Consider the following 27,824-nt stretch of genomic DNA (forward strand, 5'->3'; position numbering starts at 1 on the left):
AACCACTTATGACTCAATTATTAATTATAGAAAAAGTCTTGTATTTAATTAAAACTGTGCTGACAACATATTGAGCGTAGTTACTCACACAAAACCGGAATTAAAATTTATGCAAAATTCAGTCCATTAAGGTTTTATTCAGTTAGCTTGACTAGCGTGTGGCTAGTTCAACAGGCTTCCACTGTATGATTAATTTATGTGTAATCAAAGCAGTAATGATTACCCTGTAGTGGCAATGAAATTTAAATAGCGTTTGTTTTGTAAACAATGACTTTAAATATTGATTGCATACGCATATAAAAATGTAAATAAGTGGTTCTTCGAAAAGGAGTAATATTATTTTGTTTGTAAAAAAGGTAAAGTTCCTTCATATAACCGCATCAGATGAAAGTATAAACTTTGAAATAATATATTGGTAGTCGAAAAAGTCTTTTCTTATTTCTAATCAAACTTCAACTTAATTTTTTTATATTTATACTTAAAAATAAATAAATAAAAAAATATGTACCATTTTAGTCGACCACTTTTTGCCATTTTTCCGCTAGAGACATTTTTCCGCAGTGTCAAACTTTCATCAGTGAAAATGGAAGATTCGAAATTTCCAGACCGGAAGCTAACGAATCATTGTTATGCTACACGAACTGATACAACATCGTCTCCGTAAACTTCAAAAATTTCATTGGTGGCTTGCGTGGCATTCTTCCCTTTTTTATACAAAAATTTAAAATATAGCGAATTTCTTCATTATTTTCACTCATTTTTGAACAGCTGTAACTTTTTCTCAACTTCTCCGAATTATATTTTTTTTGGGTAAATAAAGCTTGAAATCTCGCCTTTCCAACACGGTATGATATGACACAATGTGATTGCTAATACTGGAGATATACGACTGAAACGACATCTATTGACAAAATACGAAAAGTCTTTTTCGACTACCCAATAAAATGTTTGGTCTGAAAGTAAATTAGTAAATAGTATTCAAATCTTTGTTCTGAATTACTGCATGAAGACGTTGTGGATTGCTTTGAACTAAATTTTCTAATATTTTCATTGGAATATTATCCCATTGGCGCTTCATCTCTAAGAATAATTATTACCAGTTTGTACACCTGCCTTTTTGGTATTTTGTAGTCCAAAATTAACCACAAATTCTCAATTGGATATATGTAAGTCTGGTAACTGAGCTGGCCAGTTCAGTTTTTCGATTAACATTTCTTCAAAATCGAGCCGGGATAGATTTGCATTTGGGGTCGTTATCTCTTTGATCAACTCTTTCCATGAAATTTCAGCGTTTTTAGCAACTTTTCTTCGTATAAGTCGCTCAGCGTGTATCGAAATTTTGGGTTTTGGACTTCCGTCGTATTGAGTCTTGCAAGTCTTCTTTTTCTTGAAGTTTTCACAAAATAACACTAAATGAAGCTGGACACAATTATAAAGTTAATAAATAAACGCTATATGGTCGTAATTAATGAACATTTTTTGCCTGAATTGTACAAGATGGCACTTCATTCCATACAGCTAACGAAACAATCAATTTATTGATGGGTCGCCAATACTACTTTTCCTTCCACTGAACTATTTTTGCAAAAAGTAATGGAAAATTGGGCTTCTCGTCTAGAATATATTTGAAGCAGTCGTTTTACTCACTTGCCCGAAAGCATCTTTAAAACATAATGACAAACCCTTAACTTAATAATAAAGCTATATTTTTTCATTTCTTCTTGAAAATCGCTTGTCTAAACAAATCACTTTACCTACGTTTCCTACTTGATTTTACAAACTTCATGGCAAACTGAATATATTCTATTCAGGGCTGAGAAGTAATTCTCGCCCTAGGTGCTATTCTACTCTTTTCTCTACTGAAATACTTAGCTCACTCACGATTTTTCAGATAAGTATATCGTAAGTAATCGAGCCAGTTCGACAGATAAGAGTTAATTTCGATAGAAAATCGAGAAATGCCTAAATACCTATATTTTTCTATAGTTATGAGATAATTTGCGCCCTTCAACCGTCGCTGATTGAACATACTTAGTTACAACTCGGCAGTGAAAATTACTAAAGAAAATCCGTTATATATAAGTTATATTTAGCAACTAAGAATAATAATGCACCTTTTTTCTATGTGCCTGTGTGTATATTGCAAAAACTTCACTTCAAAACAAAAAAGATGCCACTACAGCAATATCAGCTGCTGCGGCAAGCGCTAAAAACGCGCATAAAAAGCGTTATGATCATACAAACTTATGTGTACATATAGTAAGTATAAGTACACAAATGTACTTGGATACAAACTTGTATGCACATATCCATACATACATACATACTTGTATATGCGTTTATACACTACAAACTGATGCACCAATCATTTGTGACCTACAAACCTATTTAAACCTCATGTTGGCCCCTCGGCAACGATATTCCCGTTCGCTTTTAGATAAATGTACGTATATACAGTTATACCGGTATACTCATATACATATATAAGTATGTTTGTACATATTTAGAAAAACTCAACAGTAGCGCGCTGTATGCATACTTATATACTTATCTACATGAATGCTTAGTTTGTTTGTTATGCTAAATGCTTATTCATTTAATGTATTGTATTGTATTTTGGTTTTGTATACGCGAAATTATGACTTAGTTCAAAAGTTAATGAATTGTTTTCTATTTTTAATTCTAATCTTTGGAGCCATCCAAGCTAACGGTATTAATAATGGGAGTATTAAAATAATAGAAGAATATAGCGTATATCATTAATATTAAAAAAAATATTGGTAAAATAAAATAAAATAAATATTGGGTAGTCGAAAAGTCGTTTCGTATTTTGTCAATAGATGTCGGTGCAGTCGCATAGTATAGTGTTACCAATCACATTGTGTCATACCATATAGTGTTGGAAAGGTGAGATTTTAAGCTTCATTTAACCAAAAAAATTAAATTCGGGGAAGTTGAAAAAAGTTACAGCTGTTCAAAAATGAGTGAAAATAATGAAGAAATTCGCTATATTTTGAAATTTTTGTATAAAAAAGGGAAGAATGCCACGCAAGCCACCAATGAAATTTGTGAAGTTTACGGAGACGATGCTGTATCAGTTCGTGTAGCACAACAATGGTTCGCTCGCTTCCGTTCTGGAAATTTCGAAATTTCGATTTACACTGATGAAAGTTTTACACTGATGGAATAATGTCTCTAGCGGAAAAATGGCAAAAAGTGGTCGACCAAAATGGTACATATTTGTTTATTTATTTATTAGTATAAATATAAAAAAATAAGTTGAAGTTTGATTAGAAATACGAAAATACTTTTTCGACTACCAATATCCATTTTATTTAGATTATTTTAATTTTATATTACACACATACTTATACCGTCAACAACGTATCATCAAAAAAAATCTTAATTTAGTTTTTATTGCGTAGCATAAAATCTGCTATTTATTTGTTTCAATATAAAAAAATAAGTTGAAGTTTGATTAGAAATACGAAAAAACTTTTTAGACTACCCAATATTATATCGTTTTTCCTTCGCCTGCAAACTTATGAAAACTGATGTTACGCTATTTTGCATTTTAGGAGACGATACGTATGTTTATACATTTATATTAAGAAATTTCGAATACTTATTCTCAATCAAAAAGCAATATCAAATATACATACATACCCACAAAATAGAATACATATATTATCATATTTGTATATGTATATGTATACGAATTTCATTTTGGCAATCATTTTCTACGTCATTCAGTCAAATCAAATAAACAAATCATGAAAAGCAACAACCAAAAATACACACAATAGCTGCGATAAGTAAATTGGCGAATTTTCATATTCATCTGAGGTGTTCGTTCGTTCGCATTTTGATTCGCAGCCTCATATACTAAACACATAACGACGACCAGACGACAAACGACAAACGACAAACGAGAGTACGAAAGTGAAATGAAAACAAAACAACGCATGTACACAAACAACGCAGCTGTCCATTTTGCATGTACACAATGTCGTTGTTGCCATACTAATACCTTGCACTTCAATAGAATTTTAATATTTTGTTCAAAGTTAAATTTTTTATGAAAAAAAATAAGTAAATAGGTATATATTTTTGTTTTAAATTATCAATTGTTATTACAAATGATATAATAGAGCTATTTTATGCTTTTATTTGTAAAATAACGCGAAGTTTGTAAGAGCTGTGAATAATTTTACATTTTACATATTAGTGGCATCACCACTCTTCCTCATCTCTCTTCTTCCATTCTACTGTCGTTGGCAATAGGAATTAGCGAGAATGACAACTGTCGGCCTACAGTCGTGTTTTCGTGTCGTCATCAAAATAAGTGTCCATAAGAACGTGTATAATATTTGACAGTCGTCTGTCGTCGTATTGTGTTTAGAGCTTCATCAGTATACGTACTTTTATGAATGCATATGTAAATATGTGCACAAGCATACATATGTATGTATGTATGCATCTATGTGGACAAAGCTTTTCAATTTAGTGCGGGTATTTACATATGTTCGAGACGGTTAGGACAGACGCGTCTTGTTCGAAACTTGTTGACTACGTGACAGAATACTAAGGAACATCTCAGTTCATTTAAATATATTGGTATTAGGGTGAACCCAAGCAAAATGTATATTAAAATCAGCATAGTTAACTCAAATAAGGTATTACATAAACTCAATAAAAATACAAGGCTTGGCCGATATATGTGATATAAAGTCAACTGGGATTTCAAAAATCTTTGAATTAGGTATACGAAGGCTAAGGGAAGTATTGATCAAATTCAACCCATTTTGACCCAAGAGTATTTTTTTATCAAAGAATTTTAATAATATGTCTCACAGTATAGCCGATATTTTAGACTAAAAGTCAAACATACGAGCTGGGGTCGACATATTTGTTGTCGGGGATCCTAAAAAGTTTCACTCCGATTTTTGGCCGTAAGATGAAATACCTCTTTGCGTAAAGTTTTATTCGGATGAATGGATTGTTTCCTTATTTGTATACTGCAAAGTGATAATATAGCCTCTGATAGTCTGATTACGTCCATTTTCACACCGTAAGTGGGAATGTCAAGTTAATATTACCAAATTTAGTTGAAACCGGCCCAGTCCAGAAATGGTCCAATATGGGCGTGGCCGAACACATCATCCAATTCCACCAGCGCCTATAAAATCCTCCTCTACCTTATTGGGTGTAAAATTCTATGTCTCTGAAGCATTTATTTATTGATTTATCACGCTTTTAGTAGTTTTTAATGAAACCGTTAAATGGGGAGTCCTTAAAGGATTTTTTCTATTTGGTTGCTATAGCTCTAGTGGTTAAAGAGATACATATGTACATTAAAGCTTTCAGAGGGCGTTCCAACCTTTTTTCAGCATTTTTAGCCCACAGATCATAATTTAGTGCTTACTTATGACATTTTATAGAATTTCGGTTAATGTCGTTTTGTGAGCGTAGCAGTTGTCCGACTATGCTCATCTACGGCACACGTGCTTACCTTTTTTTTTACCAAGGAACCGCTCACTTCATCGAGAGTATTGCGACTTAGACCGTGGCTACGATAACTCAAGCAATGAACGCCATATTCGGCAATTGGACAACCCTAATGAACATATGTTTCATGACCCTTGGATATAACACTACATTTTGCGCATACACAAATCTTTATTGTGTTTACGTACGTGGCTACATATAAACACATATGTATGTATGTTCATACTATCATTTTATCTACATGAGTTAATTTGTGCAAACACACACACGAACGTGCTTTTATGGACACTTCACGCGTTTTGTTGGTGACGTTGAAAACGTTAAACACATTAACATGCCGCATAGCGTTCTTTACGTACTTGGTGTATTGCCATGCGGACGAATTGATATGTTATGACAATATAACTATGATTTCCTTATGTTGTGCACTGCTTAGATTGACTGCTTATAATATAACTACGTACATAAAATAATTTATTGCGGATAATTATGATAAAATACGCATTCATTCCGAATATTGATTATCATATTCGTGTGACAGTTAATGATTTTATAAAATGACGGCAAACGACATTTTTGACATTTAAATACAATACTTAGATGCTTAGCTAAATGCCATAAGTGAGTGGCTAAAAGTGTGTTGACATTAAAAATCTGTTGATTAAGTTTTCAATTATTTAGATAGAAGTATTAGTATAAATTTGTGTGGATAAGTAGACAGCAATTGGCTGCCTGTTGGGGTCTCTCGGATAAAAACAGCCTTTTTTAACAATCTTTTCTTATTTAAAAAATTAAATCTTTTATTACAATTTTTTATTGTTACAAATATATACTATTAATAAAAAAAATTCTGAAATTTTTGAAAAAAAAATTTCAAACTTGGCCATTGTGACGCCATTTCTGGTGACCCCTCGGAAAAAAGTGAGAAAGATATACGTGTTTTAGTTAAAACCTTAACTTAGCACTTGGACGAAGAAAAAAAAACTGAAAATAGGATTTTTGGCACCCTTTTTACAAAAAATGATAAATTCAGTGAAAATTTCGCAAATTTTTTTTTCAAAGAGTTGTAATCGAAAAAAAGCCTTCGTCCAAGTCTTTAAGAATTTTGTCTCAAAGACCTGTGTAAAATTTCATGAAGATCGGATGAGTAGTTCTCGAAAAATCTTGCCAACCGACTTCAAAAACATAGTTTCGAGAAAAACGCGTTTAAAGACGGCGCACTTAATCTAGCTACATAATCTCGAGTGCACAAGTTCTCAAGGCTGTATCTCCGAAACTATTACTGGGATCAACTTGAATTTAGGACAATTTTCTATAGGTGTTGTAGAACAATAAAAAAATCGATTTATTGAGACCCGTAAATTCATGTAACCCCTTAAGGGGTCAGTAGGATTACCCTGTTTTTTGACATTTTTTTTCATAGGAATTTTTATTATACAATAGAACTTTTTTCACATATCATGAGGTACATATCGCTCATTTGCTGCAAGACCAGCATAAGTCAAAAAAATCGATTCTCCAGAAAACGCGTTTAAAGTTTTCAACTGACTACAACCTTACACGGTGACTCCAACCTTACACCTCTTCTCAAGCGGAGCATATAAGAGGTATTCATATGAATTTTTCACTCAACATGAAGTATGATATAACGAAAAATTCTGCAGCATTAACTCAAAAATCACGTTTTTTGATTTATGCCGGTCTTGCAGCAAATGAGCGATATGTACATATATCGTAGAGTTTATAAACAAATTTTTCGAAATTTTTGGATGACATCTGGCGGAGAAATGGCTGGGTGAAGAAGATGCGTTTTTTCACTGGCGGACACAATTTCTCATGTTTGGATCTTCTGAAATACAAAAACCCATAAATTTTGTCATGACATTGTCAATAAATTATAAACATTTTGTGCACATTAAAAAAAATAAGCAATTCGGTTTATTAGTTCGACCGGAATCATGTCCGCCAGTTTAAAAAAGTGTGTGTTTGAGAAAAACGCGTTTAAAGTTTGAGGTACTGAAAAAGTATACAAAGATGGACAAAAACGAGCGCTTCGAACGTCTAGCGGTATTATTATTTTTGGGCCTTTTTCGAATCCTTCCAATGGTAAAGTGGGTTTCTACATTAATTCTAAGGGTATAGGGGGAACAAAAAATGCAAAAAAAAGTTTGAAAAAATATTACCCTACTGACCTCTTAAGGGACACAGTTAGAGTGAAATTTAAATAAAATATATTTTTTACATATTTTGTCAGTATATATCTTTAAAAATACCTATGTAATTAAAACTTTAAGTCGATATCTCTAATAGTTTTGGAATTACAGGCTTCTAAAATGTTGCCACTCAGTTCAATTATATAGCTCTATCAGCTCTTTTTGGGCTGTCAAGCTTGGTGATAGGTGAATTTCTCTCTTTGCAAAAAAGTCTTAAATGTTGTAAGAAACCCCTCGTTATCTTCTAAATTTTTTAAAAATAGCAACACCTTTGCTAACGTGCAAAGGAAACGTTTTCATAGAATAGCGTCCCACACGGCCTTTAAATAAAACAACTTTTAAATAATATGTTTGTTTATAAGAAACTTGTATAAAACAGCTGTAGTTACGCAGAAAATCTTTAAAGCTTTTAAAATTTTAGTAAACATACATTCGCTTTATACATATGTACATATGTATGTAAATTTATAAGCATTTTCAAGTTATGCTATTTGCATATGTAAATACTCTTGTCTGTTTGTAAATTTTGAGAGTTTTATTTTTCGCATTTATCTCGTCATCTTTTACTATACGAGTATATACTTACTTGGAACTATTAATTTGCTCATTTTAAGCAGAAAAATAGCAAGGAAAATAATTTACCTTACTTTTTTGTAAGTTTAATGTATTTTTGCGAAATAATGCTTACACCTGATCAATGTTAGCTTGGAGGGTAATTACCAATACTTGATTTAAAAACAATATACATTTCGCAGAAAAACTGAGCTTTTATAACAGATGAATTGATGATCGATTTATATACTATGCAAGAGTAGTGACTTTTAACTTGTGACTTTTAGCTGGAAGAGATAATCACTGTATGTTGTGAGATAACGCCTATGCAGCATTTCTAAAAATAAATTACAACAAAGTACATACACAGGTAGTTCCATAGAAACGTTACAGAAGCCGCACAGCTTATCATGAAAATGAAAATAAAATTTGCTATATTGAAAGGGAAATTCCATTGCTAGTTAGATGGGAATTGATTCTTCCACACAAGTAACAGTTCAGTTTACTATGTTAGTATGGAGAGCGGAGCATTTTGAATAATATTTCACAAGTTTTTGAAATTTATGTGCTTGCAAATAAACAATCATAGTCTTAGGATGCACGTAAAGTAGATTCTCTCTTAAAAAATAATACTTTAACTCGCCTTAGTAGCACTTTTTATATTCTAAAGAAAGTTTGTGACATCCAGAAGTGTACGTTGGAGATCCTCTAAAGTAAATACATATGTACGTACAAATGTATATGTACATAGAAATGATCAGCGTGACGAGCTTAGTTGATTTAGCCATACCCGTATGTTTGTTCATACATGTTCATCTGTATATACGCGAAAAAATTTCCTCAGAGGTGTTGATGCTTGGATTTGATCTGACATTTTTTCACGTATTTTCGCTCCAATAATCTCGGAATCACTGATAAGGGATAGATCGAGAATGGAAACATTTTTCATTTAAAAAGATATCTACACGAATTAACCTATTTCCCACTAATATTTATATTTGTGTAAGTAATATTTGAAACCGTCTGAGATAGTGAACCAAGCTACCAGCATCACAGGTGAGGCTTAGATTTTCGAATTTTAGATAGGTTTTTTAGTTGCTTAAACGAGGACTTATATTGGTGTCTACTAAGACGCATCCAGCGGTTAATGGTTCGCTTGCTTCCGTTCTGGAAATTTCGATGTAAAAGATGCACCTCGCTCTGGTCGACCTATCGTTGGAAAAGTCTGAATTATGGAAAAGATTGACCAGGACCGTCACATAAGCAGCCATGACATCGCTAAGGGACTTAAAAAAGGTTGTCTACAAAAAAAAAACTCGATGTTTGGGTATCACATGAATTGACTGTAAAAATTTTAATGAACAGAATTAACATCTGCGATTCTTTGCTGAAACGAAATGAAATCGAACCATCTCTGAAGCGAATGGTAGCAAAAGATGAAAGGTTGATCAAATACGACAATAGTCTGCAAAAAAAATCATGGTCCAAGCGTGGCGAAACTCAACAAAAGGTCGCAAAGCCACGATTGACGCCACGCAAGGTTAAGCTGAGTGTTTGGTGAGGATTCATCCACTATAAACTGCTCCAGCCTGGTCGAACGATTGATTCTACATTTTACTATCAACAACCGATGAGATTGAAGCAAGCAATCGAAAAAAAACGGCCAGAACAGATCAACTGAAAGGGGTTGTCTTAAATTAGGACAACGCTAGACCACACACATCTTTGATGATTCGGTTAAAACTGGGAGAGCATGGCTGGAAACTGTTGATGCATCCGCCATATAGCCCTGACCTTGCACCATCGGTCTACCATTTGTTTCGGTCAATGCTGAACTTCCTTAATAGAGTAAAGTTGACTTCAAGAGAAGCCTGTAAAAATTATTTGTCGCAGTTGTTCGTTGAGCAAAAAATAAAAGTTTTACACTGATGGAATAATGTGTCTAGCGGAAAAGTGGTTACCTAAAATAGGACATATTTGGTTCATAGAAGTTCATTATAAATATAAAAAAATAAGTTAAAGGTTCATTAAAAATACGAAAAGACTTTTTCGACTACCCAATATTTCTAAATCACATAGTCCTGCTACTGAAAAGTATTAAGCCATGGCGATGATGAAAGAAAAACCCAGTCACTTTTAAGTTTTCGACTTTAATCAGGTTAAAAGCTTTATAAGAATCCGCTGTTTTCCTATTATTTAATATTTTATACTAAGAAAATATGAAAATATGTATTTTGCGTGAAAAATTAAAATAATATCATGCTGTACCGAAAATAAGTTTCAAAGTCCGTTTCTCGAGCAGCCTAACATATGGCTAGAATAGAATTTTGAATATGTTTTCAATAAGCTATGCAAAAATGTTTGAAAACATATTTAAATGTAAAATTTTGCCAAAAATACGCGCTTATACACATTTCATTAAAGTATTTGAGTTGCTATGAACGGAATGGACCAACGGACTCGATACATTTTTAGATAATGGAAAAAACTAGAAAAACATTTTCGTACTAAAAAATACCTACATATGTATATATTTTGTATATACGCATGTACATTGATATTTATAACGGGTGATTTTTTTGAGGTTAGGATTTTCATGCATTAGTATTTGACAGATCACGTGGGATTTCAGACATGGTGTCAAAGAGAAAGATGCTCAGTATGCTTTGACATTTCATCATGAATAGACTTACTAACGAGCAACGCTTGCAAATCATTGAATTTTATTACCAAAATCAGTGTTCGGTTCGAAATGTGAAAATCGGCTTTTTTATCGACAAATTTTGTTCAGCGATGAGGCTCATTTCTGGTTGAATGGCTACGTAAATAAGCAAAATTGCCGCATTTGGGGTGAAGAGCAACCAGAAGCCGTTCAAGAACTGCCCATGCATCCCGAAAAATGCACTGTTTGGTGTGGTTTGTACGCTGGTGGAATCATTGGACCGTATTTTTTCAAAGATGCTGTTGGACGCAACGTTACGGTGAATGGCGATCGCTATCGTTCGATGCTAACAAACTTTTTGTTGCCAAAAATGGAAGAACTGAACTTGGTTGACATGTGGTTTCAACAAGATGGCGCTACATGCCACACAGCTCGCGATTCTATGGCCATTTTGAGGGAAAACTTCGGACAACAATTCATCTCAAGAAATGGACCCGTAAGTTGGCCACCAAGATCATGCGATTTAACGCCTTTAGACTATTTTTTGTGGGGCTACGTCAAGTCTAAAGTCTACAGAAATAAGCCAGCAACTATTCCAGCTTTGGAAGACAACATTTCCGAAGAAATTCGGGCTATTCCGGCCGAAATGCTCGAAAAAGTTGCCCAAAATTGGACTTTCCGAATGGACCACCTAAGACGCAGCCGCGGTCAACATTTAAATGAAATTATCTTCAAAAAGTAAATGTCATGAACCAATCTAACGTTTCAAATAAAGAACCGATGAGATTTTGCAAATTTTATGCGTTTTTTTTTTTAAAAAGTTATCAAGCTCTTAAAAAATCACCCTTTATAAAACTGAAACGTTTTATTCCGCGGCTAAAATGTCCGATAAACAATGCCACGAGTGGCAGTTTTCAAAATACGGTTAAAATGTATATAGATAACTGATTAATTATATATGTATGTATGTGTTATCTTTCTTCATTCATTGAGTACTATTAAGTAGTCCTCGGAATTTGTTAGGCGTTTCGTGTCTGATTAAATAGTATTATTTAAATATGTTTGATGTTTTTTTATTTCATTATTTTTATATTGTTGTAACATGTTGCTAGAGAGTATAATAGCTTTGTTTACCTAAAGGTTGTTGATAGATATATTGTTATGTATATATTATTGTTGAGGATGACAAGACAACTTGACGAGACCGGGTGACGGTCTGCCTGTTCGTCCGACCGTCCATCCGTCCAAGCAATAACTTGTATGTTTTTGATGAAATTTTTTATCCACTAAAACAATGTCTAAATATGCCAGAAACATAAAATTCTTCACTCAAGATGATATGAAAGCAGTTTATGGGAGGATGCGACGATGACCTTGACACCGTACACTCTTAGGTGAAATCACATATCTCAAGTCCTGCCCGACCGATTTCGTGGCATTCTTACATGCCTGTGTGTTCCTACGTGTATAAAACCGGACTACAACCACGCCTAATTCTTTAATTCTCTCACTTTCCAGTAGACAAATCAAGAAGAAATTAATATAACGGGTTAAACTTTGTATAATTCATACCTTAGCCACCTTATGACCAAAAACTATCCAAATCCAACCAAAACTGGCACCCCACTAGTTGACTTTTGACCGAAAATATTGGTATATACAATTGAAATTTAAAGAGAATCTTATAGATTATAGTATCTGTAGCAAAAATGGATTGAATCAAGTCGATGCTTTCCTGAACCCCCATATACCTAATCTAAAGATTTTCGAACTTTCGAGTGGCTTTATACCGCATATATCGGTCAATATGTGAGTTATCTCATTGAAAATGAGAGAGCACAGTGTATCGTTGTGCTAACCGACTGACTTTACCTTATATGATTGGTGATTGTATGTGAGGAACCTTGATGAAACCCAAGGAAAATTTATTTAGTATGTGGCATGTTAATAGTATGTGGATTGGCAAAAATAGATAAAATCGGTTTGATAGAAAAGTCGATACTTATAAATTTGTGTTGTTTATAGTAACTTAAAATATTCATCTCAGCCAAAAAATGGAATTAAATCGCGAACATCGATGAACTTAGTTCACTTTCCATACGGAGGATGACTCATCAAACTGTTGTTTTACGTTCTTAAAAATGCAGTTGTTTCAAGAGGCGGTTGATGCGTTCAAAAAGCATGTTTTCGTGATACCTCAATCAGAGTGGCAAAAGTGATTCCACAATTGGTTGAAACACATGCAAAAGTGTATAGATTTGAATGGAGAATATTTGGAAAAGCAATAAAGCCGAAATATAAAAAGCATCCCTCATATAATTTATAAGGCCTCCTGGTAGCAAACTTAATATGCCTTGTTCAAAGTATAATTATGAGATATGCTATTGCAATATTCAGTTTTTTACTTTGGCAAGAAATTTTAAAAAATCCTCGAAAGCGAGAATATCGATGCGATATTGTATAACTAGTAAAGCTCAGAATAGTACTGGAATGGGTTTTAGAGTGTTGGATTATCATTAAATTTATCTCAATATACATACACTCACCTAAAATGCAAAACAACGTATCATCAAAAAAATCGAAATTGAGTTTTCTTTATTGCAAACGATGGACTACATCATATTACATATACATACATACATATGTAACATAAAATTTTCAGATTAAGCTTTCAGATATAACCAATATATAACCAAAACTCAATATGATTGGTTTCTATTATGGCGTTTTTCCTTCGCTTGTAAACTTATGAAAAGTGATGTTAAGTTATTTTACATTTTAGGTGACGATATATGTATACTATATATCAAAAGGTTATTTCTTCATTGTATAACACGTCACCTTAGGACAGTTTCATCGTTAATAAAAAAAGTTTCCGCTTTGTATGGGTTTTTGTACTTTATAAAAATCGACGCTTTTAAAAGTAAAAAAAAAAACAATAATGAATTCATGAGTCGCTCAACGAACATTGTCAAACGTAATAGTACTCTATGCTATATATTACATACATATGTATGTACTTGGTGCTACATATATACCCACTGACTTGTAGAATTTATATTAATTTATATAAAAAAAGCTTATAATGTGTGTATAAAAAATTATTTGAAAGACATGCTTATGATATAATTTACTCACATTATCGTTGCTTAGGAACTTTGCTCTGCTTTTTGTGGTGAGTAAAAAGGTATAGATATCGCCGCGATTGGAAAAGTCGTCTTTTTTTATTATAAATGCGTTGGATTATATAAAACAATCACGTTTTACTTTAAATAATTTTTAAGTTACACTTTTTTGTTTTTCAAAAATCACAGTATTTATTTTTAACAACAAATTTTGCTTACTAAATTTGGTGCCACTTGGTACTGTTTTTTTAAATTTATGTTTTGTTATTTTTTAAACTTTTTTCTTTTTAAATTTGGATTTGTGTTTTTATTTATTTATTAAATTATTGAAAAAAATTTAATTTTGTTTTTCTTTTTTATTTATTTTTGTTTTGTTTTTATTTATTTTTTGCTACAAAAACACTATTTTCTCTTGTACTTGCTGTGTGTTTGCCGTGTTTTGCAGGCGTTACTACACGTTAGGCTAGGTCAGTGTGCGCGTTGCGAGCGCTTCGAGATCAAACACCGAGATATTCAATGCGAAATTTTCGCAATCAAATAGAAAATAAGTTTTTTTTCTGATTTTTAAATGTTCGCCAAAAATGTTCGAGAATTTCAAATTCTTAGCTAATTGCTGCAACTGCGTGCGAAAGCTGCGCTGCTTTACTTTTAAATAATAATTTTATTTCCTATTTTTTGTGTCGACTTTTGCAGGTTAATGTCCTTTGGCACGTGTGCTGTGCGCAACAAGCAGAAGAAGAAGCAGAAAAAACGAGTGCAAGGCGATTATCGGCGCTGCGTTGCTTAGTTGAGGCACGCAAATTAAATGCAAACAAATATATATTTTTTCTTGGACTCAAAACGCCGCTAAAATGTTCAGTACTGCTGGTGAGTTTTGGCTATGCTATCTTTATTATATTTATGTATATTATATATATAATATTCAGTTATTTAGTTGCATTAATTATATATTTATTTTTATTTTTTTTTTAAATTTCGTCTTCGCTTATCGGGAATGTGTCTATTTTTACACTTTGCCAGTTTAAGTGTTTGTGTGTGCGCGTATGTATTTTGTATGCACCTTCTTTTTGCTCTGCTCGATTTAGCTCTCTAAATTTGCTTTCATGCATTAACTGTGCGCGTTTTCTTGCAAATATTCTTCTTGCAAGTAAATATCGCTGCGTTCGTTCACAAAAGCTGCTCAGTCAGCTTCGGCCACGGCTTGTTTTGTTGTAGTCATTGCTCGTTTCGCTTAATTCTTAATTATTATGAATGTTGGCGCTTCTGACGTTCTTCACTTTAAATTTAGCAATGCAATTTATGCAGTGTCCATATGCCTCCCGGCTACGGTGTGACGTGTAGGATTCTTATTGCAATTGCTTGCCTTGCAAATGATCGCCACAAATTGTATTTGTTGCTATAGTTGTTGTTGCTGTTTCGACTGCAATTGCCGCTGCACTGAAATCGCCAATAATCCAGCCAGTCAAAAACGTATTGATAAAAGTCAACCAACAACGGTTTCACCATTACACTACAGTCACCAATTGACCCGTCTCTCGTAGCTGCGTTTATTGCTTTATTTTCGTCTCAGTTTTATTGCTTCTATCACTCAGTATTATTGCGGTGCGTCTGCTTTGCTGTCTACTCCCACTTATTTCTACTTTCCTATTTTCCTTGCTTTTATTTTTATTTTTTTTTTCAATTAAAAGACTGCGTGATTTTTGCTGGTTTGCTTTGCCCTCAGTAGTTCAACATATGGTTGCGTTGGAAAATTGCCGCTTCTTCAATTAAAAAAAAAATTGAAAGTGAAATGCTATGCGAAATTCACACTATCGAAAATTGGCTGTGAATTGCTTAAATGAGCGCCGCTTTTCACTTGCAACAATAATTAACCGCAATCACGTGACCTTTAGTCATACGTATGCCTGCTCGCGTCAAACTCGTGTTTACCGTTTGCAATTTAAATAATGTATGCATAGAGCACGTGCCGCTAGTGATACCTTCAATGTGTGTTTCGGTTAGTCAATTTCAATAAGTGCGGTTCAATAATGATTACTTTACTTTCGAAAACGATTGCTTTATTTTTAAAAACGTTTAATTAACTTTTGAAACCTTTAATTTACTTTTGAAAACGTTTACTTTACTTTTTATTTGTAAAAACTTGCAGTTAAAGTTAAAAGTTCCGGTGTGTACGTCTGCTCGACAGCGCTTCGTCCTACTTTATGCCGCCTTGTGTATTAATAACTTGCGAATTTCAGTTGAAATATCTGCATACTTCGATTGCATTACACTTATTTTGTATTATTTATTTTTCTTCCATTTATTTTTGCTTACATTTTCTCTCATTTACGCCGAAATACCGGTATTAACGAGCGCAAGCGCGTTTAAATTCAAAAATAAAGTAGAAAACTGCAGCAGTTCTTAAACCCGATTGCCGCATCTGCAAGATAGCTTTCCACAGTTTTTACTGTTTGTTTGTTTGTTTTTTTTTTTTATTTCCTTGCTCGTCTGTCTGCTGGCGTTTGCCTTTCGAATGAACACTTTGTTTCGTTTACCGCCTCTTAGTGTCGTCTTATTCGCATTCACATAAATAACTTTACATTATGTACATGCTATACATATGCAAGTAGTAAGTACATATACACACACCTACATACATACAAATTCAATCAAATGCTTTTATTTGCGTTTGTTTAGCATTTCTTCAGCCAGCTCTTATGAATTTATCGACTTTGTGTGCGTTCATTTAGTTCTTATGGCTACTTAATATATTGTTTGCTTTTCATTTGGCTTTTGTACGAAATTTTTTCGTAGACCTTTTATTTGCGCGTTCACCGATCTTCACAACAATTCTCAAACAGCTCTGAATACCAACTGAGGCGATTCTATTTGAAGCGATACACTATTCTGTGGGCTGCTGCTTTGTATAGCGCCGTGCTTTTGCGCCTCACTTTGTTTGTATGTGCTCACACATATTCACACATGTGATATACTACGAGTTTGTAGCTATGCATGTTTGCAAGTGTGTATGTGTGTTGTTGTGACTTGCGGCTGATATAAATAACATGCAAACAGCTACTTTGTGCTGTTGTGATGTGATTGCGCGATATCAACATCACAAGTTGATCTTGTCAAGCTTTTTAACAGCGAAGCTTTAGCGAAAATCGTGAAAATTACAGCTTTAAGCTTTCTGCTAAATTTGTGCTTTGCTTGCAAAGTTTTTTAAACACACAAAGCAATAATGTTTAATTTAAAATTAATTGAAATAAACACTGCCAATTGTTGACTAAGGAAATGGGGAAATCAAGTTTTCTTGTTTGTCAGTTTAAAAGCTTTGTTTCCAATTTGAAAATTTATTATTCTTGTTACTAAAACTTTTAAGAGATATAGTTAAAGAGATAGAGGAGATTTAACTAAAAAGTGGATTAAACGTATACCACTAGTTGTTCTATACCTCTTCATTTTACTAAAAAGTTCAAAATCACAATTTTCCTTCAAATATACATATGTATAACGCTTTGTGAGCACTTATGTCAAATGACTACACATTTATAGTATTTTATATATCTAAATTTTTTAGCATGACAATTACACAGGCGTACATAAATAATTCCACTTGGACAGCTGGAGACGTCTCTCCGTTGTGATGCCCAAAATTCTTAGATATGAATGAAAAAGCCCATCGAATATCGACAAAATGCCTTGAAATTGTCAAAAATTTATTATAGATATCAATTCCAGTCAATTCGTCAGGTTCGTAAGAACTATGGCAACCGAGATTCCACCTTAGTTTGACGAAAGCTGGTTAGTGGAGAAGAAAGTATCTAAATGTTTTTACCTTATCTAGGACGCCTATGATTGTGGTGATGAGAGTATTGCTAAGACCTTTCACAAGTCCACAACTAGTTTCTGGCTAACGCTTGCTGAGCTCCCACGTAACCCATAGATCCAGTGCCCGAATGCACGAAGGCAGGGGAATCTTTGTTCATTCCTCATTTTAGATGGAATTTGGATATTAGAATTTCCGACGATGCCGATGTGGTGGCCAGGCAATATGGAGGTAGCTACTGCTAGTGAAGTCTTGTACTCCTTGTCTAGCCTTGAGCTCATTGTCAGACAACTGAAGTCCTGTCTGCATAAAGCAGATGTTTGAAAGAAAAAAGATTTAGATGAGAAGGAATCAATAAGAGAATTTTGGAAAACTATATCATGACTGCTGCACAAAAGGTAAACCTTTCTTGGAACTAGTTAACAGAAGGATATTTAAAAAGATTACCGAAGAACATTTGGCCTGATTTAAGTAAGAGCGCAGGCTTTAGACATTCTGTCGAAGTACATATATAGACGAAATAGTAGAATTAGCAAAACAAACCGGTTTAAATGAGGTAAATGTGGAAGACGTCGAAGAAATAGTGCAACAAATTTTAGCTAGTTTTTCTCATAATGAGCTTAAGCAGATAGCAGAGGAAGAAGAAAATAAGAATATTTATAGTAGTCGTTTCGAAGAAGAGCAAGAGAACTTTCGAACGTGCTTTTAAAAAGGAGTTATACTTTTGGACCAACTTCTTGAAAATTATCGAAATTTTGACACATGCTTTATCCACTCATCAACAACTTCTAAAAGAACATTAGATGCCTTCTTGATAAAAAGGCAGAAAATTGGAAACACAAAATTTACTAAGTGATCTGACGGATTTCTTTTTTTTCACAAGATTAATTAATTAGGTTAGGTATTACCAATTTTCTATTCATCTTCCTTTAACTACATTATTTACCTGTTGAGATAGCCTCGTTTATACTCTGCTTGGTTGGCCATTTCATAATGAACAGACTTGCTCTGAGTCAAAATTTGGAAACTGTGCAAATTTATTACCAGAATAATTATTTATTTTGGATGACGCATCTCGCGCTGTGTCCACTATACGATGAAGCTAAATTTTGCTTGAATGGGTAGGTTAATAAACAAAACTGTCGCTTTGGAATGCTGATAATTCTCAATCCATTGTTACATATATCCTCAAAAAGTCACCGTTTGTTGTGCTCTATGAGGAGAGGGAATCATTGGTTCTTATTTGAGCTTTTTATTATCAAAACTAAAGCCGCCTGTAATATCATTGTCAATGGGGAACGCTATATAGTCGATTAATGACTTCTTCAAATCTGAATTGGAGGGTGTTGAGGTAGACGGCGCTACATGTCATACAGCCAAGGAAACAATAATTTTTTTGAAGGAAATTTTTAGTGTAACTGAGTTAATATAGAGGTGGGCATATGAGCCCTCATTGGCATTTTGCGCTGGGGATCCTCGCTGGCAAATATAAAGAGGGAATTGAGAGCAACGCATTTTACCACTCCTTGTTTACAAATGAGAGTGCGCGTATATTTATATATGTAGGTAGTTGCACTGTGGGCAGCAATTGTAAAATTACCTGAAATTGGCTTTCTTTATAACTACCATAAATTTATAAAATGGGCGACAAATAATAAAAAGTATAGTAAATATTTCTGAAAATATTCTTTGGTTTAAGTTCCAGCTGCTTCCAAAAGGTATTATTTAATGAAATCTCCATCGAAAACTGAATGGTTACCTAAAATCATTTGAAGTGCAATCGCATAGCTAACATGGATTGCACCGTTACTATCAACAAAACACTCGTAAAAGTACAATATTCCAGATAATACCATATTTGGAAAAACTTAATCAAATTTAATAAACCAATTATAGAAAAAAAATCTCAATTCTTTGAATATTTTTTTAATCATATATCATATATTTTTATGTAAGCATTTTCATTAAATCGAACTGTAATATTTTTAAAGAAAATATATATTATGGTCACAAGTATCTTTTCGTTTTTATATTGTAGATATGTAAACTGCCTCGCATATGTACGTACATATAAAAGCATCACCACCATTAGAAGTTTTATCACACATACATTAGTGTGAACAAAATATGGTATTGTGAAGTTCTAAAATGTGCTGTTTTCTTATAAAATAAAATTGTTTTTTTAGTATGACTTATGTACATAATTTTTTCAGTGATTAGAATTTCCCACCATAGGTAAATAAAAGCAAATATTTATGCAAAACTCTAAAACCTGCAAAATATTTTTACCTATTTTTGTACACACAATAGTACAATTCCGATATGAAGCAAATTTCCGCTCTTTAATTTGGGTAAATTATATTTTCGTGGTTTTTACAACTTTTAAGTTTACGAGGATTCAACTCCCCTTGCTGATGGCCACTTTTATAATGATCGATCCAATGATTTTGCATTTGCTCGTTACCTTCTGACACTGTCATGATCCAACAACTAGCGCCAGTATTTTTCCACATTATTAGTACCGTTATGCAATTAATGTGCTGGAATTCTAGGAATTTGAAGGTCATCGTCACTATTTACTTTGTGGTTGATGCAAGGTTGCTGCGTTTGACAGCAAAGCATCAAAATTCTTACGTTATTCCAGGAATAAGAAAATGGAGAACAAAATTAATCAGTCAAAAGCGATTTCCAACATAACCCAGCATACGAAAATGGGTAGCAAAATCAATCATTCAAAGATGATACCTTAACCACCCCCGTTGTTAAAATCGAACGTCCTCGGATCGAAGTAAAGTCTATTTGTACCAGGCTGTTTTCGTTGTTGGTGTCTGTTGATTGGCGAATCTTTACGCAGGCACTAACATTCAATTTGCGGAAGCAATTACTTATCTTAAATTAATTACAATATATCTTATAAAGCTATACAGTGGGTATTTAAATTTAAGTAGTCACTCTTCTTCTTAGAACGCAAAGTTATTAAATTAACAATTTTTAAAGCGAAAGAGAAAAAAATATGATCTTTCAAAACATGAAAAAAGTGGTTAGTTTTGATTACTTTTTTAAGTTCGGTTTGACAACGTGTTTCTTTTGTCTTCTTTTTACTAAATAATATGTTTTATCTAAGATTGTTCTTTTGTATCCTTTGCCATCTATTAAAACTGTTGTAACAATATCTTTCTCGATAATTTTCTGTACAAAAACTTTATCCTAAACTTTTATTTTCACCGGGATGATATGTTTTCATACTTTTGTTTTGGTTACACCTTTTTAAAGTGTCTTCCTGAGCTGAAACTAAATACTTCCTAAGGCTTACTAAACCTTCTTCTGAGTTCTCGTGAAACGCATCATTTTCTCTAGCCCGTTCGTTTAAAGCACCTAGGACCTTGTTGTTACCACTGTAAGTCATAATCTGCTTATTAATAATCAAAGATAACGTTTTGTCTATTCCATTGTAGTAATCAGTGATAGAGAAATTATCCTGCCTTAAAACGCTTAACTCATTTTCTAATACATGTAACGGTCTTTTATCTGAATAAGTCTGGTCAAGCCTAGCGATTATTGCTTTAAAATTTAGAACAGTATTAAACGATGCAAGAGTGAAGTTAGCAGATTCGATAATTTTATTTCTAAATATTCCCATAGCAATATAATACCTCTTTGTAGTAATTCATAGCGAATTGCGCAGCACTTCGCCAACCTGAATAAGAAGCAGAATCACCTTTGAATTCAGGTAATTTAATCAAGTGTAAACTTGCATTATCTTGAATTATTGGATTTATAACTACCGGAAGGTATGGTTCTACGCCCGATGGATGTAACTTGTAAACTGCTAAATTTAACTGACGCAACTGTTTTGCAAATTCTAATTTAGTGCGTTCATTGGTTTCCTTTATAATTTGTAGGACCTGCTCTTCACTGACGCTCATTTTAAAAGTTTCCTTTGGTAAGACTGAATTACTTGAAAAAGATATTGGTACTTCTTCTTATCAAAAAAATCTCAATAAAAAATTATAATTCACAAATTTTTTGTCGGCGGTAAAAGAACACGAAGATTATTTTTCATTAAAGCAAGCATGGAAACTCCTACTTGGAATGTCAGAAAGAAAAAAAGTTATTCGCACAAATGTATGTATAGAAGAAACACAATAATTTATTTACACTTTAGAAAACTTTTAAAATTTTTTATTTATAAGCCAAAAAGAGCAAATATTTTCTGTCAACAATTTTTACAGAAAATGTAGCAAAACAACAAAAACTTTAAATTCCGACAATGTGTTAAACTATGAACACGTGTTTTTTCGAAATATTTTCAAACTTATCAAATATTATCAAACATATATTGATCCACTGTACATATATTTTAGATGATGCAATTTCCACACATAGTATATGTATATGCACATTTTATATTGCATCATCTAAAATATATGTATGTATATAGTACATCTGAGTCATAACTGACTGCCTGAGATTTCATAACCTGTGAAATTCTCTAAAGAAGTTGCAGCTCTATTATTGACTTTTGTATTAACAAAAGATTTAACTTTTATTTTATTGATCAATAGATATGTATATGTATATACTTAACACAAATAAAAAAAAACTGAATTTTTAAAGTTTCAAAATAATAATTATTTTGTCGTCGAAAACCTTTTTTTCACAATTTTTATGTCTTCCATGACGCAGTTCATTCAAAAATTAAAGAAATCACGTATATTAAAAAGAAATATATTAACTTTGATTATTGTTGATTAATCTACATTTTTAAAGCAAATTCTTACCGACATGATTCAGCAAACATTTTACAAACTTTACGTGTTCAGAGCGGAAGATATAATGAATATTTTGATACGGTAGGAATATGTATAAGTGTTGCCACTGCAAACATAATTAAAAAGGGGGATTTACCTTTTTTTAAAGTTTGTACCAGTGCTGCCTTTGTACGAGTATATATTTAATTACATGCATAAAATCTTAGAACTTTCAGAGGTTATGAGAATTTAATTAGTTCAAAAATTTATGAAAGGCACGTTTTTTTTGTGCTCAGCTGAATATTTTTTAATAACAAATTTTTTTTTTATTAATTTGTGATTCAAGTTTCTGGTTAAGTTAGGTTAGCTCACACAGTTTCACATAAGCTTTGTCAGTGAAGTGTAAAGCTCTATTCAGCCGATACACACGATCAGTGTCAAACAATCGACAACTGTCGCAATAGGGTGAATCAGCTGATTTGTTTTTGCCAAAATAATGTTTTTGAAAAAAATTTATTTATGTGCGTAAATTGCGCTTTGAAAGATTCAAAGAAATTCTGAAAGCTGTTTTTTATACTCTTGCAACATGTTGCTACAGAGTTTAATAGTTTTGTTCACGCCATTAAACGTGAATTAAGGGGTTACAGTTAAAAAGCTGAAAAAAGTGAAAAACTTTTAAACCTTTTGGTCCAAAATTTGGTACACATATTATGGTATATTTAACTGTATTATACAAAACTTAGTATTAGTATAAATAGTTTTATTATTTTTAAATTAACTACAGCTGATCTCTGGAAGCACCTCTCAAAAGAGACGTTTTGCGGTGACCACTATATCTCTGAACTGGATTCTTTGAATTTAAAAAAAAAAATCGATTTCGTTAATGGAATGTTAAAACTAGTAAAGCAAAATACATTTTTTTTTTTACAAAATGGTGGTTTCTCAAAAAAAAAATCAATTTTTGACCAAAATTATTGGTAAATTGTTTATGTATAAAAAAAAATATTTATCGGTGAGAAAAAATTTTAATTTAATTGATAAACAATATATTTAAGAAGCTCGTGTTAAAATTTGATACTAATCGGTTTAACCGCTTCCGAGTAATGTTGGTCACCGGCTTTGAAGACACCATTTTGAGAAAAACACTTATAAAGTTTGGCCTTGCCAGCACTCTGAAACGCCTTAAGATATAAAGCTCTTGTTTGGCACAGGGGATTGCAGTTGCAGGAAGCAGCTGTGGGCAAAAACTTTTTATAAAGTGGGCGTGGCCTCGCCTTCTAATAAGTTTAATATACATGTCTACTAAACCTCTAAATCTACAACGACCAAATCGCGGAGCCCGACACTGTACAAAAGGAGCAAATGTCAGATTTATAATTGAAATTTGGAGAGAATCCTTTCTTGATAGTAGTGTGTCTGTGTGCTACAAATCTGTTGAATCGGGTCCCACATACATATACCTAATAAAAAGTTTTCTGAACTTCTGGGTGACTATATACCGTGTATATCATCCAATAAGTGGGTTATCTCTTAAATCAGGGATGGGCACATTTTTAGCCCGAAAAGTTAGCAAAGTGCGCACCGGGGCTAGATGAGGGGAATATCAGTTTACGGAGAGAAGGGCATAACAAGTTGAGAAAAATTGCGAAAAAAAAAGAATTACATTCCTCCGTAACTTAATGTTCATCGCAGAGTGGTGCGGCAATACTGACATTGTACACAAATTTAAGGGTGGAAGTTTACTTCATATCGGAATTGTACAGTTGTGTGAACAAAAAGGGGTAAACATAATTTGCAGAGTTTAGAGTTTCGCATTAAAATTTGTTTTTATTTACCTTTGCATGGTGGGAAATTTTAATCACTGTTAGGAAAAAATATATATATGTTATGTTATGTATCTAAAAACAATTTTATTTAATAAGAAAACAGCATGTTTTAAAACTTCACAACACCTTATGGTTATTTCTATTTTGTTCACACCACTGTACATGTGATAGATCAGTCAATGGTGGTGATGCCAGTTGTAAAAATTCATTTTAGTTACAATTGGGAAAACTTTTATCAAGTTGTGGGCTTTTATACGTACATATGCAAGGCAGTTTTATATATATGCATATATAAAAAAACGATAAGTGTGACCATAATATATATATATATATATATATATATATATATATATATATAATTTAATGAAAATGCTTATATAAATATATGTATATATATATATATGTATTAATATTTGTGATATTTTCAGTTTGGTTGTTTCAGCAAAATATTCAAAGAATTTAGTTTTTTTTTTATAATTGTTCTGTTAAATTTTAAAAATCTAAGTTGCTTCTGGAAATGTATTAAAATAATAATACGCGCTATAGAAAGGGAACACATATTTTCAAAAATATAAGAATCATCAAATAAAAATATATTTGCGTGGTATGGCAGTATTGATTGATAGTGGCTAAGCACACAAATAGAATACAAACATTTGTAAACATGCTGTGCTCTCATTTGTAAATATGGAGTGGTAAAACGTTATTCTCACTTCCCTCTTCATGTTTGCCCGCAATGATCCCCTCACCTAGCCCTCAAAATGTGCACTCGTGCCCGCACGGGCAAAATGCCACTGAGGGCTAATGTGCCCATCCCTGACTTATATTAATAAAATTGAGACAACGTGTTTTTCTATAACGGTGCAAATTTGTGCTAAGATTGAATAAAATCGAACGAAAACTCACACTAGATCCCATATAACAAACCGACCTTATGTTCCTGAAAGTACTTCTCTGGCTTTAAACATTGCAAGTTGCAAGAGTATGAAATGTTCGGTTATACCCTCTTTCTTACTTGTTTAAATCTATATCTTGACAAACTTTTCACATCGTCGAAGAAAATTCTAAATGTTTAGGATTGGTTGGATTTTGTTTCAGTTCAGCAGCGATTCGCAGAATTTCGCTAAATCGTGTAAAACCAATAACCCTGCTTCCTTTGTATTCAGCTCTATTGAAAGGTACATTATTTCATCGATATTTTCCACAATTGGCCTTCCTTTAACATGAAAATGATTGGATTTTAAATCAAAATTGCACATCATTTTCTGTTGTAGTATCACAGTTAAACAGTTAAGTTGCAGACATTTCCAGCCACTTAGGTTGCATGTTTGCTATAAAATATGGCAGACTTGATTTTTTCTGGTGTCCATCCTAGACGTGTGCTTAAACAATAATGAGTCAAGCAAAACAAGTCTTTGAAGTGATGTTTACGCATATTTAAATTATTGAGTTATTAATCATGCTAAACAAAACTTGCAACAAGAGCAAACCACACCAGTTTCCTCACTTGGTATTGAGTACAACAAAGGAATATTAAACACTATGAGTTTTGAACTAGTTTTTCAAATATGGCATTTTATGACATTTATTTCGTAAGGCCATCCCGACAACAAGCGCTGTACTCTAGAATCTATTTTATAAGTAAAAATTTAATATTAGTTTCTAAAGTGCATAAAATGGAGGATATGGCTGCGAGCGATCAATCACCAAAATAGTGCGAATTTTCCTAAAGCCAACGCTTGCTAATAATTTTAAAGTTGTTATTATCTTAAATCGACATATCCAAGTTCCTCACTTCTTAACACCTCAGATGACTCATGATAATAAGTAATATAAAAACAAGTAAAGAAGGGCTAAGTTTGAGTGTAACCGAGTATATCATACTCTTGCAATTTGCCAGGATCAAAGTCGGGGAAATACTTTCATATATGTTCCTATGTTACACTCTGAAAATAAGCTAAATCAGACAACAACCACGCCTTATGACTATTACCAGGATTTGCACTCGAACTTAGCCATTTCTTACTTTTTTTATTCATGATGTCTTGTGAATCCTATGAAGAACACTCAAAAGGAAGAGGCAAAAGTGCGCAGAATTTGTTCCAAAAATAAGTGTTTGAGGCATCTTTTATTGGGATAATGTTGTATTTATTGAAAAATATTGTTTTGTTATAGCTGATGTTTATTCAAAACTTGCTCCAATCTCACGGGTTGTTTATTATAGCCTGCTATTTTTAATGACAACTTAAAACTAAATATTAGATTGGTGTCTGGTCACTGTGATGGCTAATTTAAAGTAAAAATATGATTTTCTTGATTCCATTGAGTACAGAGTCTACTCCTATCGTTCGGATCATGGTTTTCTTGTAGTTATTATATCCAATCATGGTTATTTTTTTCGTAAGACATTTCAGCTGAGTTCAGTAAGACGCTCAGGATTGCTTAATACTCCATTGAATAAATATTTGTCAATTTCTTAACCACGTCGCAAGGGATTGAGCAATAGAAAAGTTGACTCATCTGAAAATATCACATTGCTTCAATGACGGTATATGTTGTCCTTCGTCAAATGCAACCTTTTTTCAAAGTGTGTTTTTAAAAGTATGGTTTCAATTACAGTACTGATGACTTTGTTACCAAATCTCTGAAGTCTAACCGTATTGTTTTTGGAGATATATCTAATTCCTTTTTAAACAAAATTGTGTTAGTTTCTCTTAGACTGAGCAGTGGTTCTTCTTTTAAAAAGGAGAACAATACCTTTGTCCTCACTCTTAGTTGCCACGTAATTCCTTCCCTTCTTTTTTTGGCCTGTCAGCTACGTTTTTGGTTTTTCCATAATGGTTAGACCACCTCTTCACAATGTATAACTCGCTTTTAAATAGTTTTCAGTTTTTTATAGTCCTTTTGGGACCTTTTGGATGTTTTCTTAGAAAGCTTGCTTCAAAATGTTTCTTATACTGTGCACTCATTTCACTTATTTTATGGTACTACGTGATACACTAAGAAGATAAAAAATAACGGGGTTTTAAATAAGAGCACAAACGGTTTGGGATATCAATAAAGTTCTTTATTCCTGTGAATGTACATTCGATGCCATTATGTATATTTAGAACTCCATTTATTTTGCATGGCCACGACGGGCACGCTTGCAGAAGTCCAGACGCTGAACTCAATTTTCAACAGTTTTCAAGCATAAATCGGCCGATACTGCTGTTCGATATTCGTATGAAGTTCATCAATCGACCATAGACTTGAAGTAGGCCCACAGGAAATAGTCTAATGGCGTCGAATCGCACGATTGACTCGGCAATTTCGTCATATAGCACGTTAATTTCACTTGGTTTTCAATAAATCGATTGTGACATTCGCTGTGTAGCTT

The 27,824-nt window shown here is 32.9% G+C and overlaps 1 protein-coding gene across 2 annotated transcripts in view; it reads right to left on the reverse strand.

Annotated features, from left to right (window-relative positions):
• LOC105222573 (hypothetical protein) overlaps nt 1-22,684 on the reverse strand; it is a 59,356-nt gene extending 36,672 nt beyond the window's left edge. Inside the window, exon 1 of one of the 2 annotated variants that reach the window (XM_049454543.1) lies at nt 22,650-22,684. In XM_049454543.1, the coding sequence (XP_049310500.1) occupies nt 22,650-22,669 (20 nt within the window). In that variant the 5' untranslated portion in view covers nt 22,670-22,684. Of the gene's footprint in view, nt 1-14,073; nt 14,759-22,649 lie in introns of those variants that run through there. The other variant, XM_011199946.4, reaches the window with a different exon arrangement.
• Between the last annotated feature and the right edge of the window lie 5,140 nt (nt 22,685-27,824).

This window comes from Bactrocera dorsalis, chromosome 4 (genome assembly GCF_023373825.1).
Source record: "Bactrocera dorsalis isolate Fly_Bdor chromosome 4, ASM2337382v1, whole genome shotgun sequence".
Classification (NCBI taxonomy): Eukaryota; Metazoa; Arthropoda; class Insecta; order Diptera; family Tephritidae; genus Bactrocera; species Bactrocera dorsalis.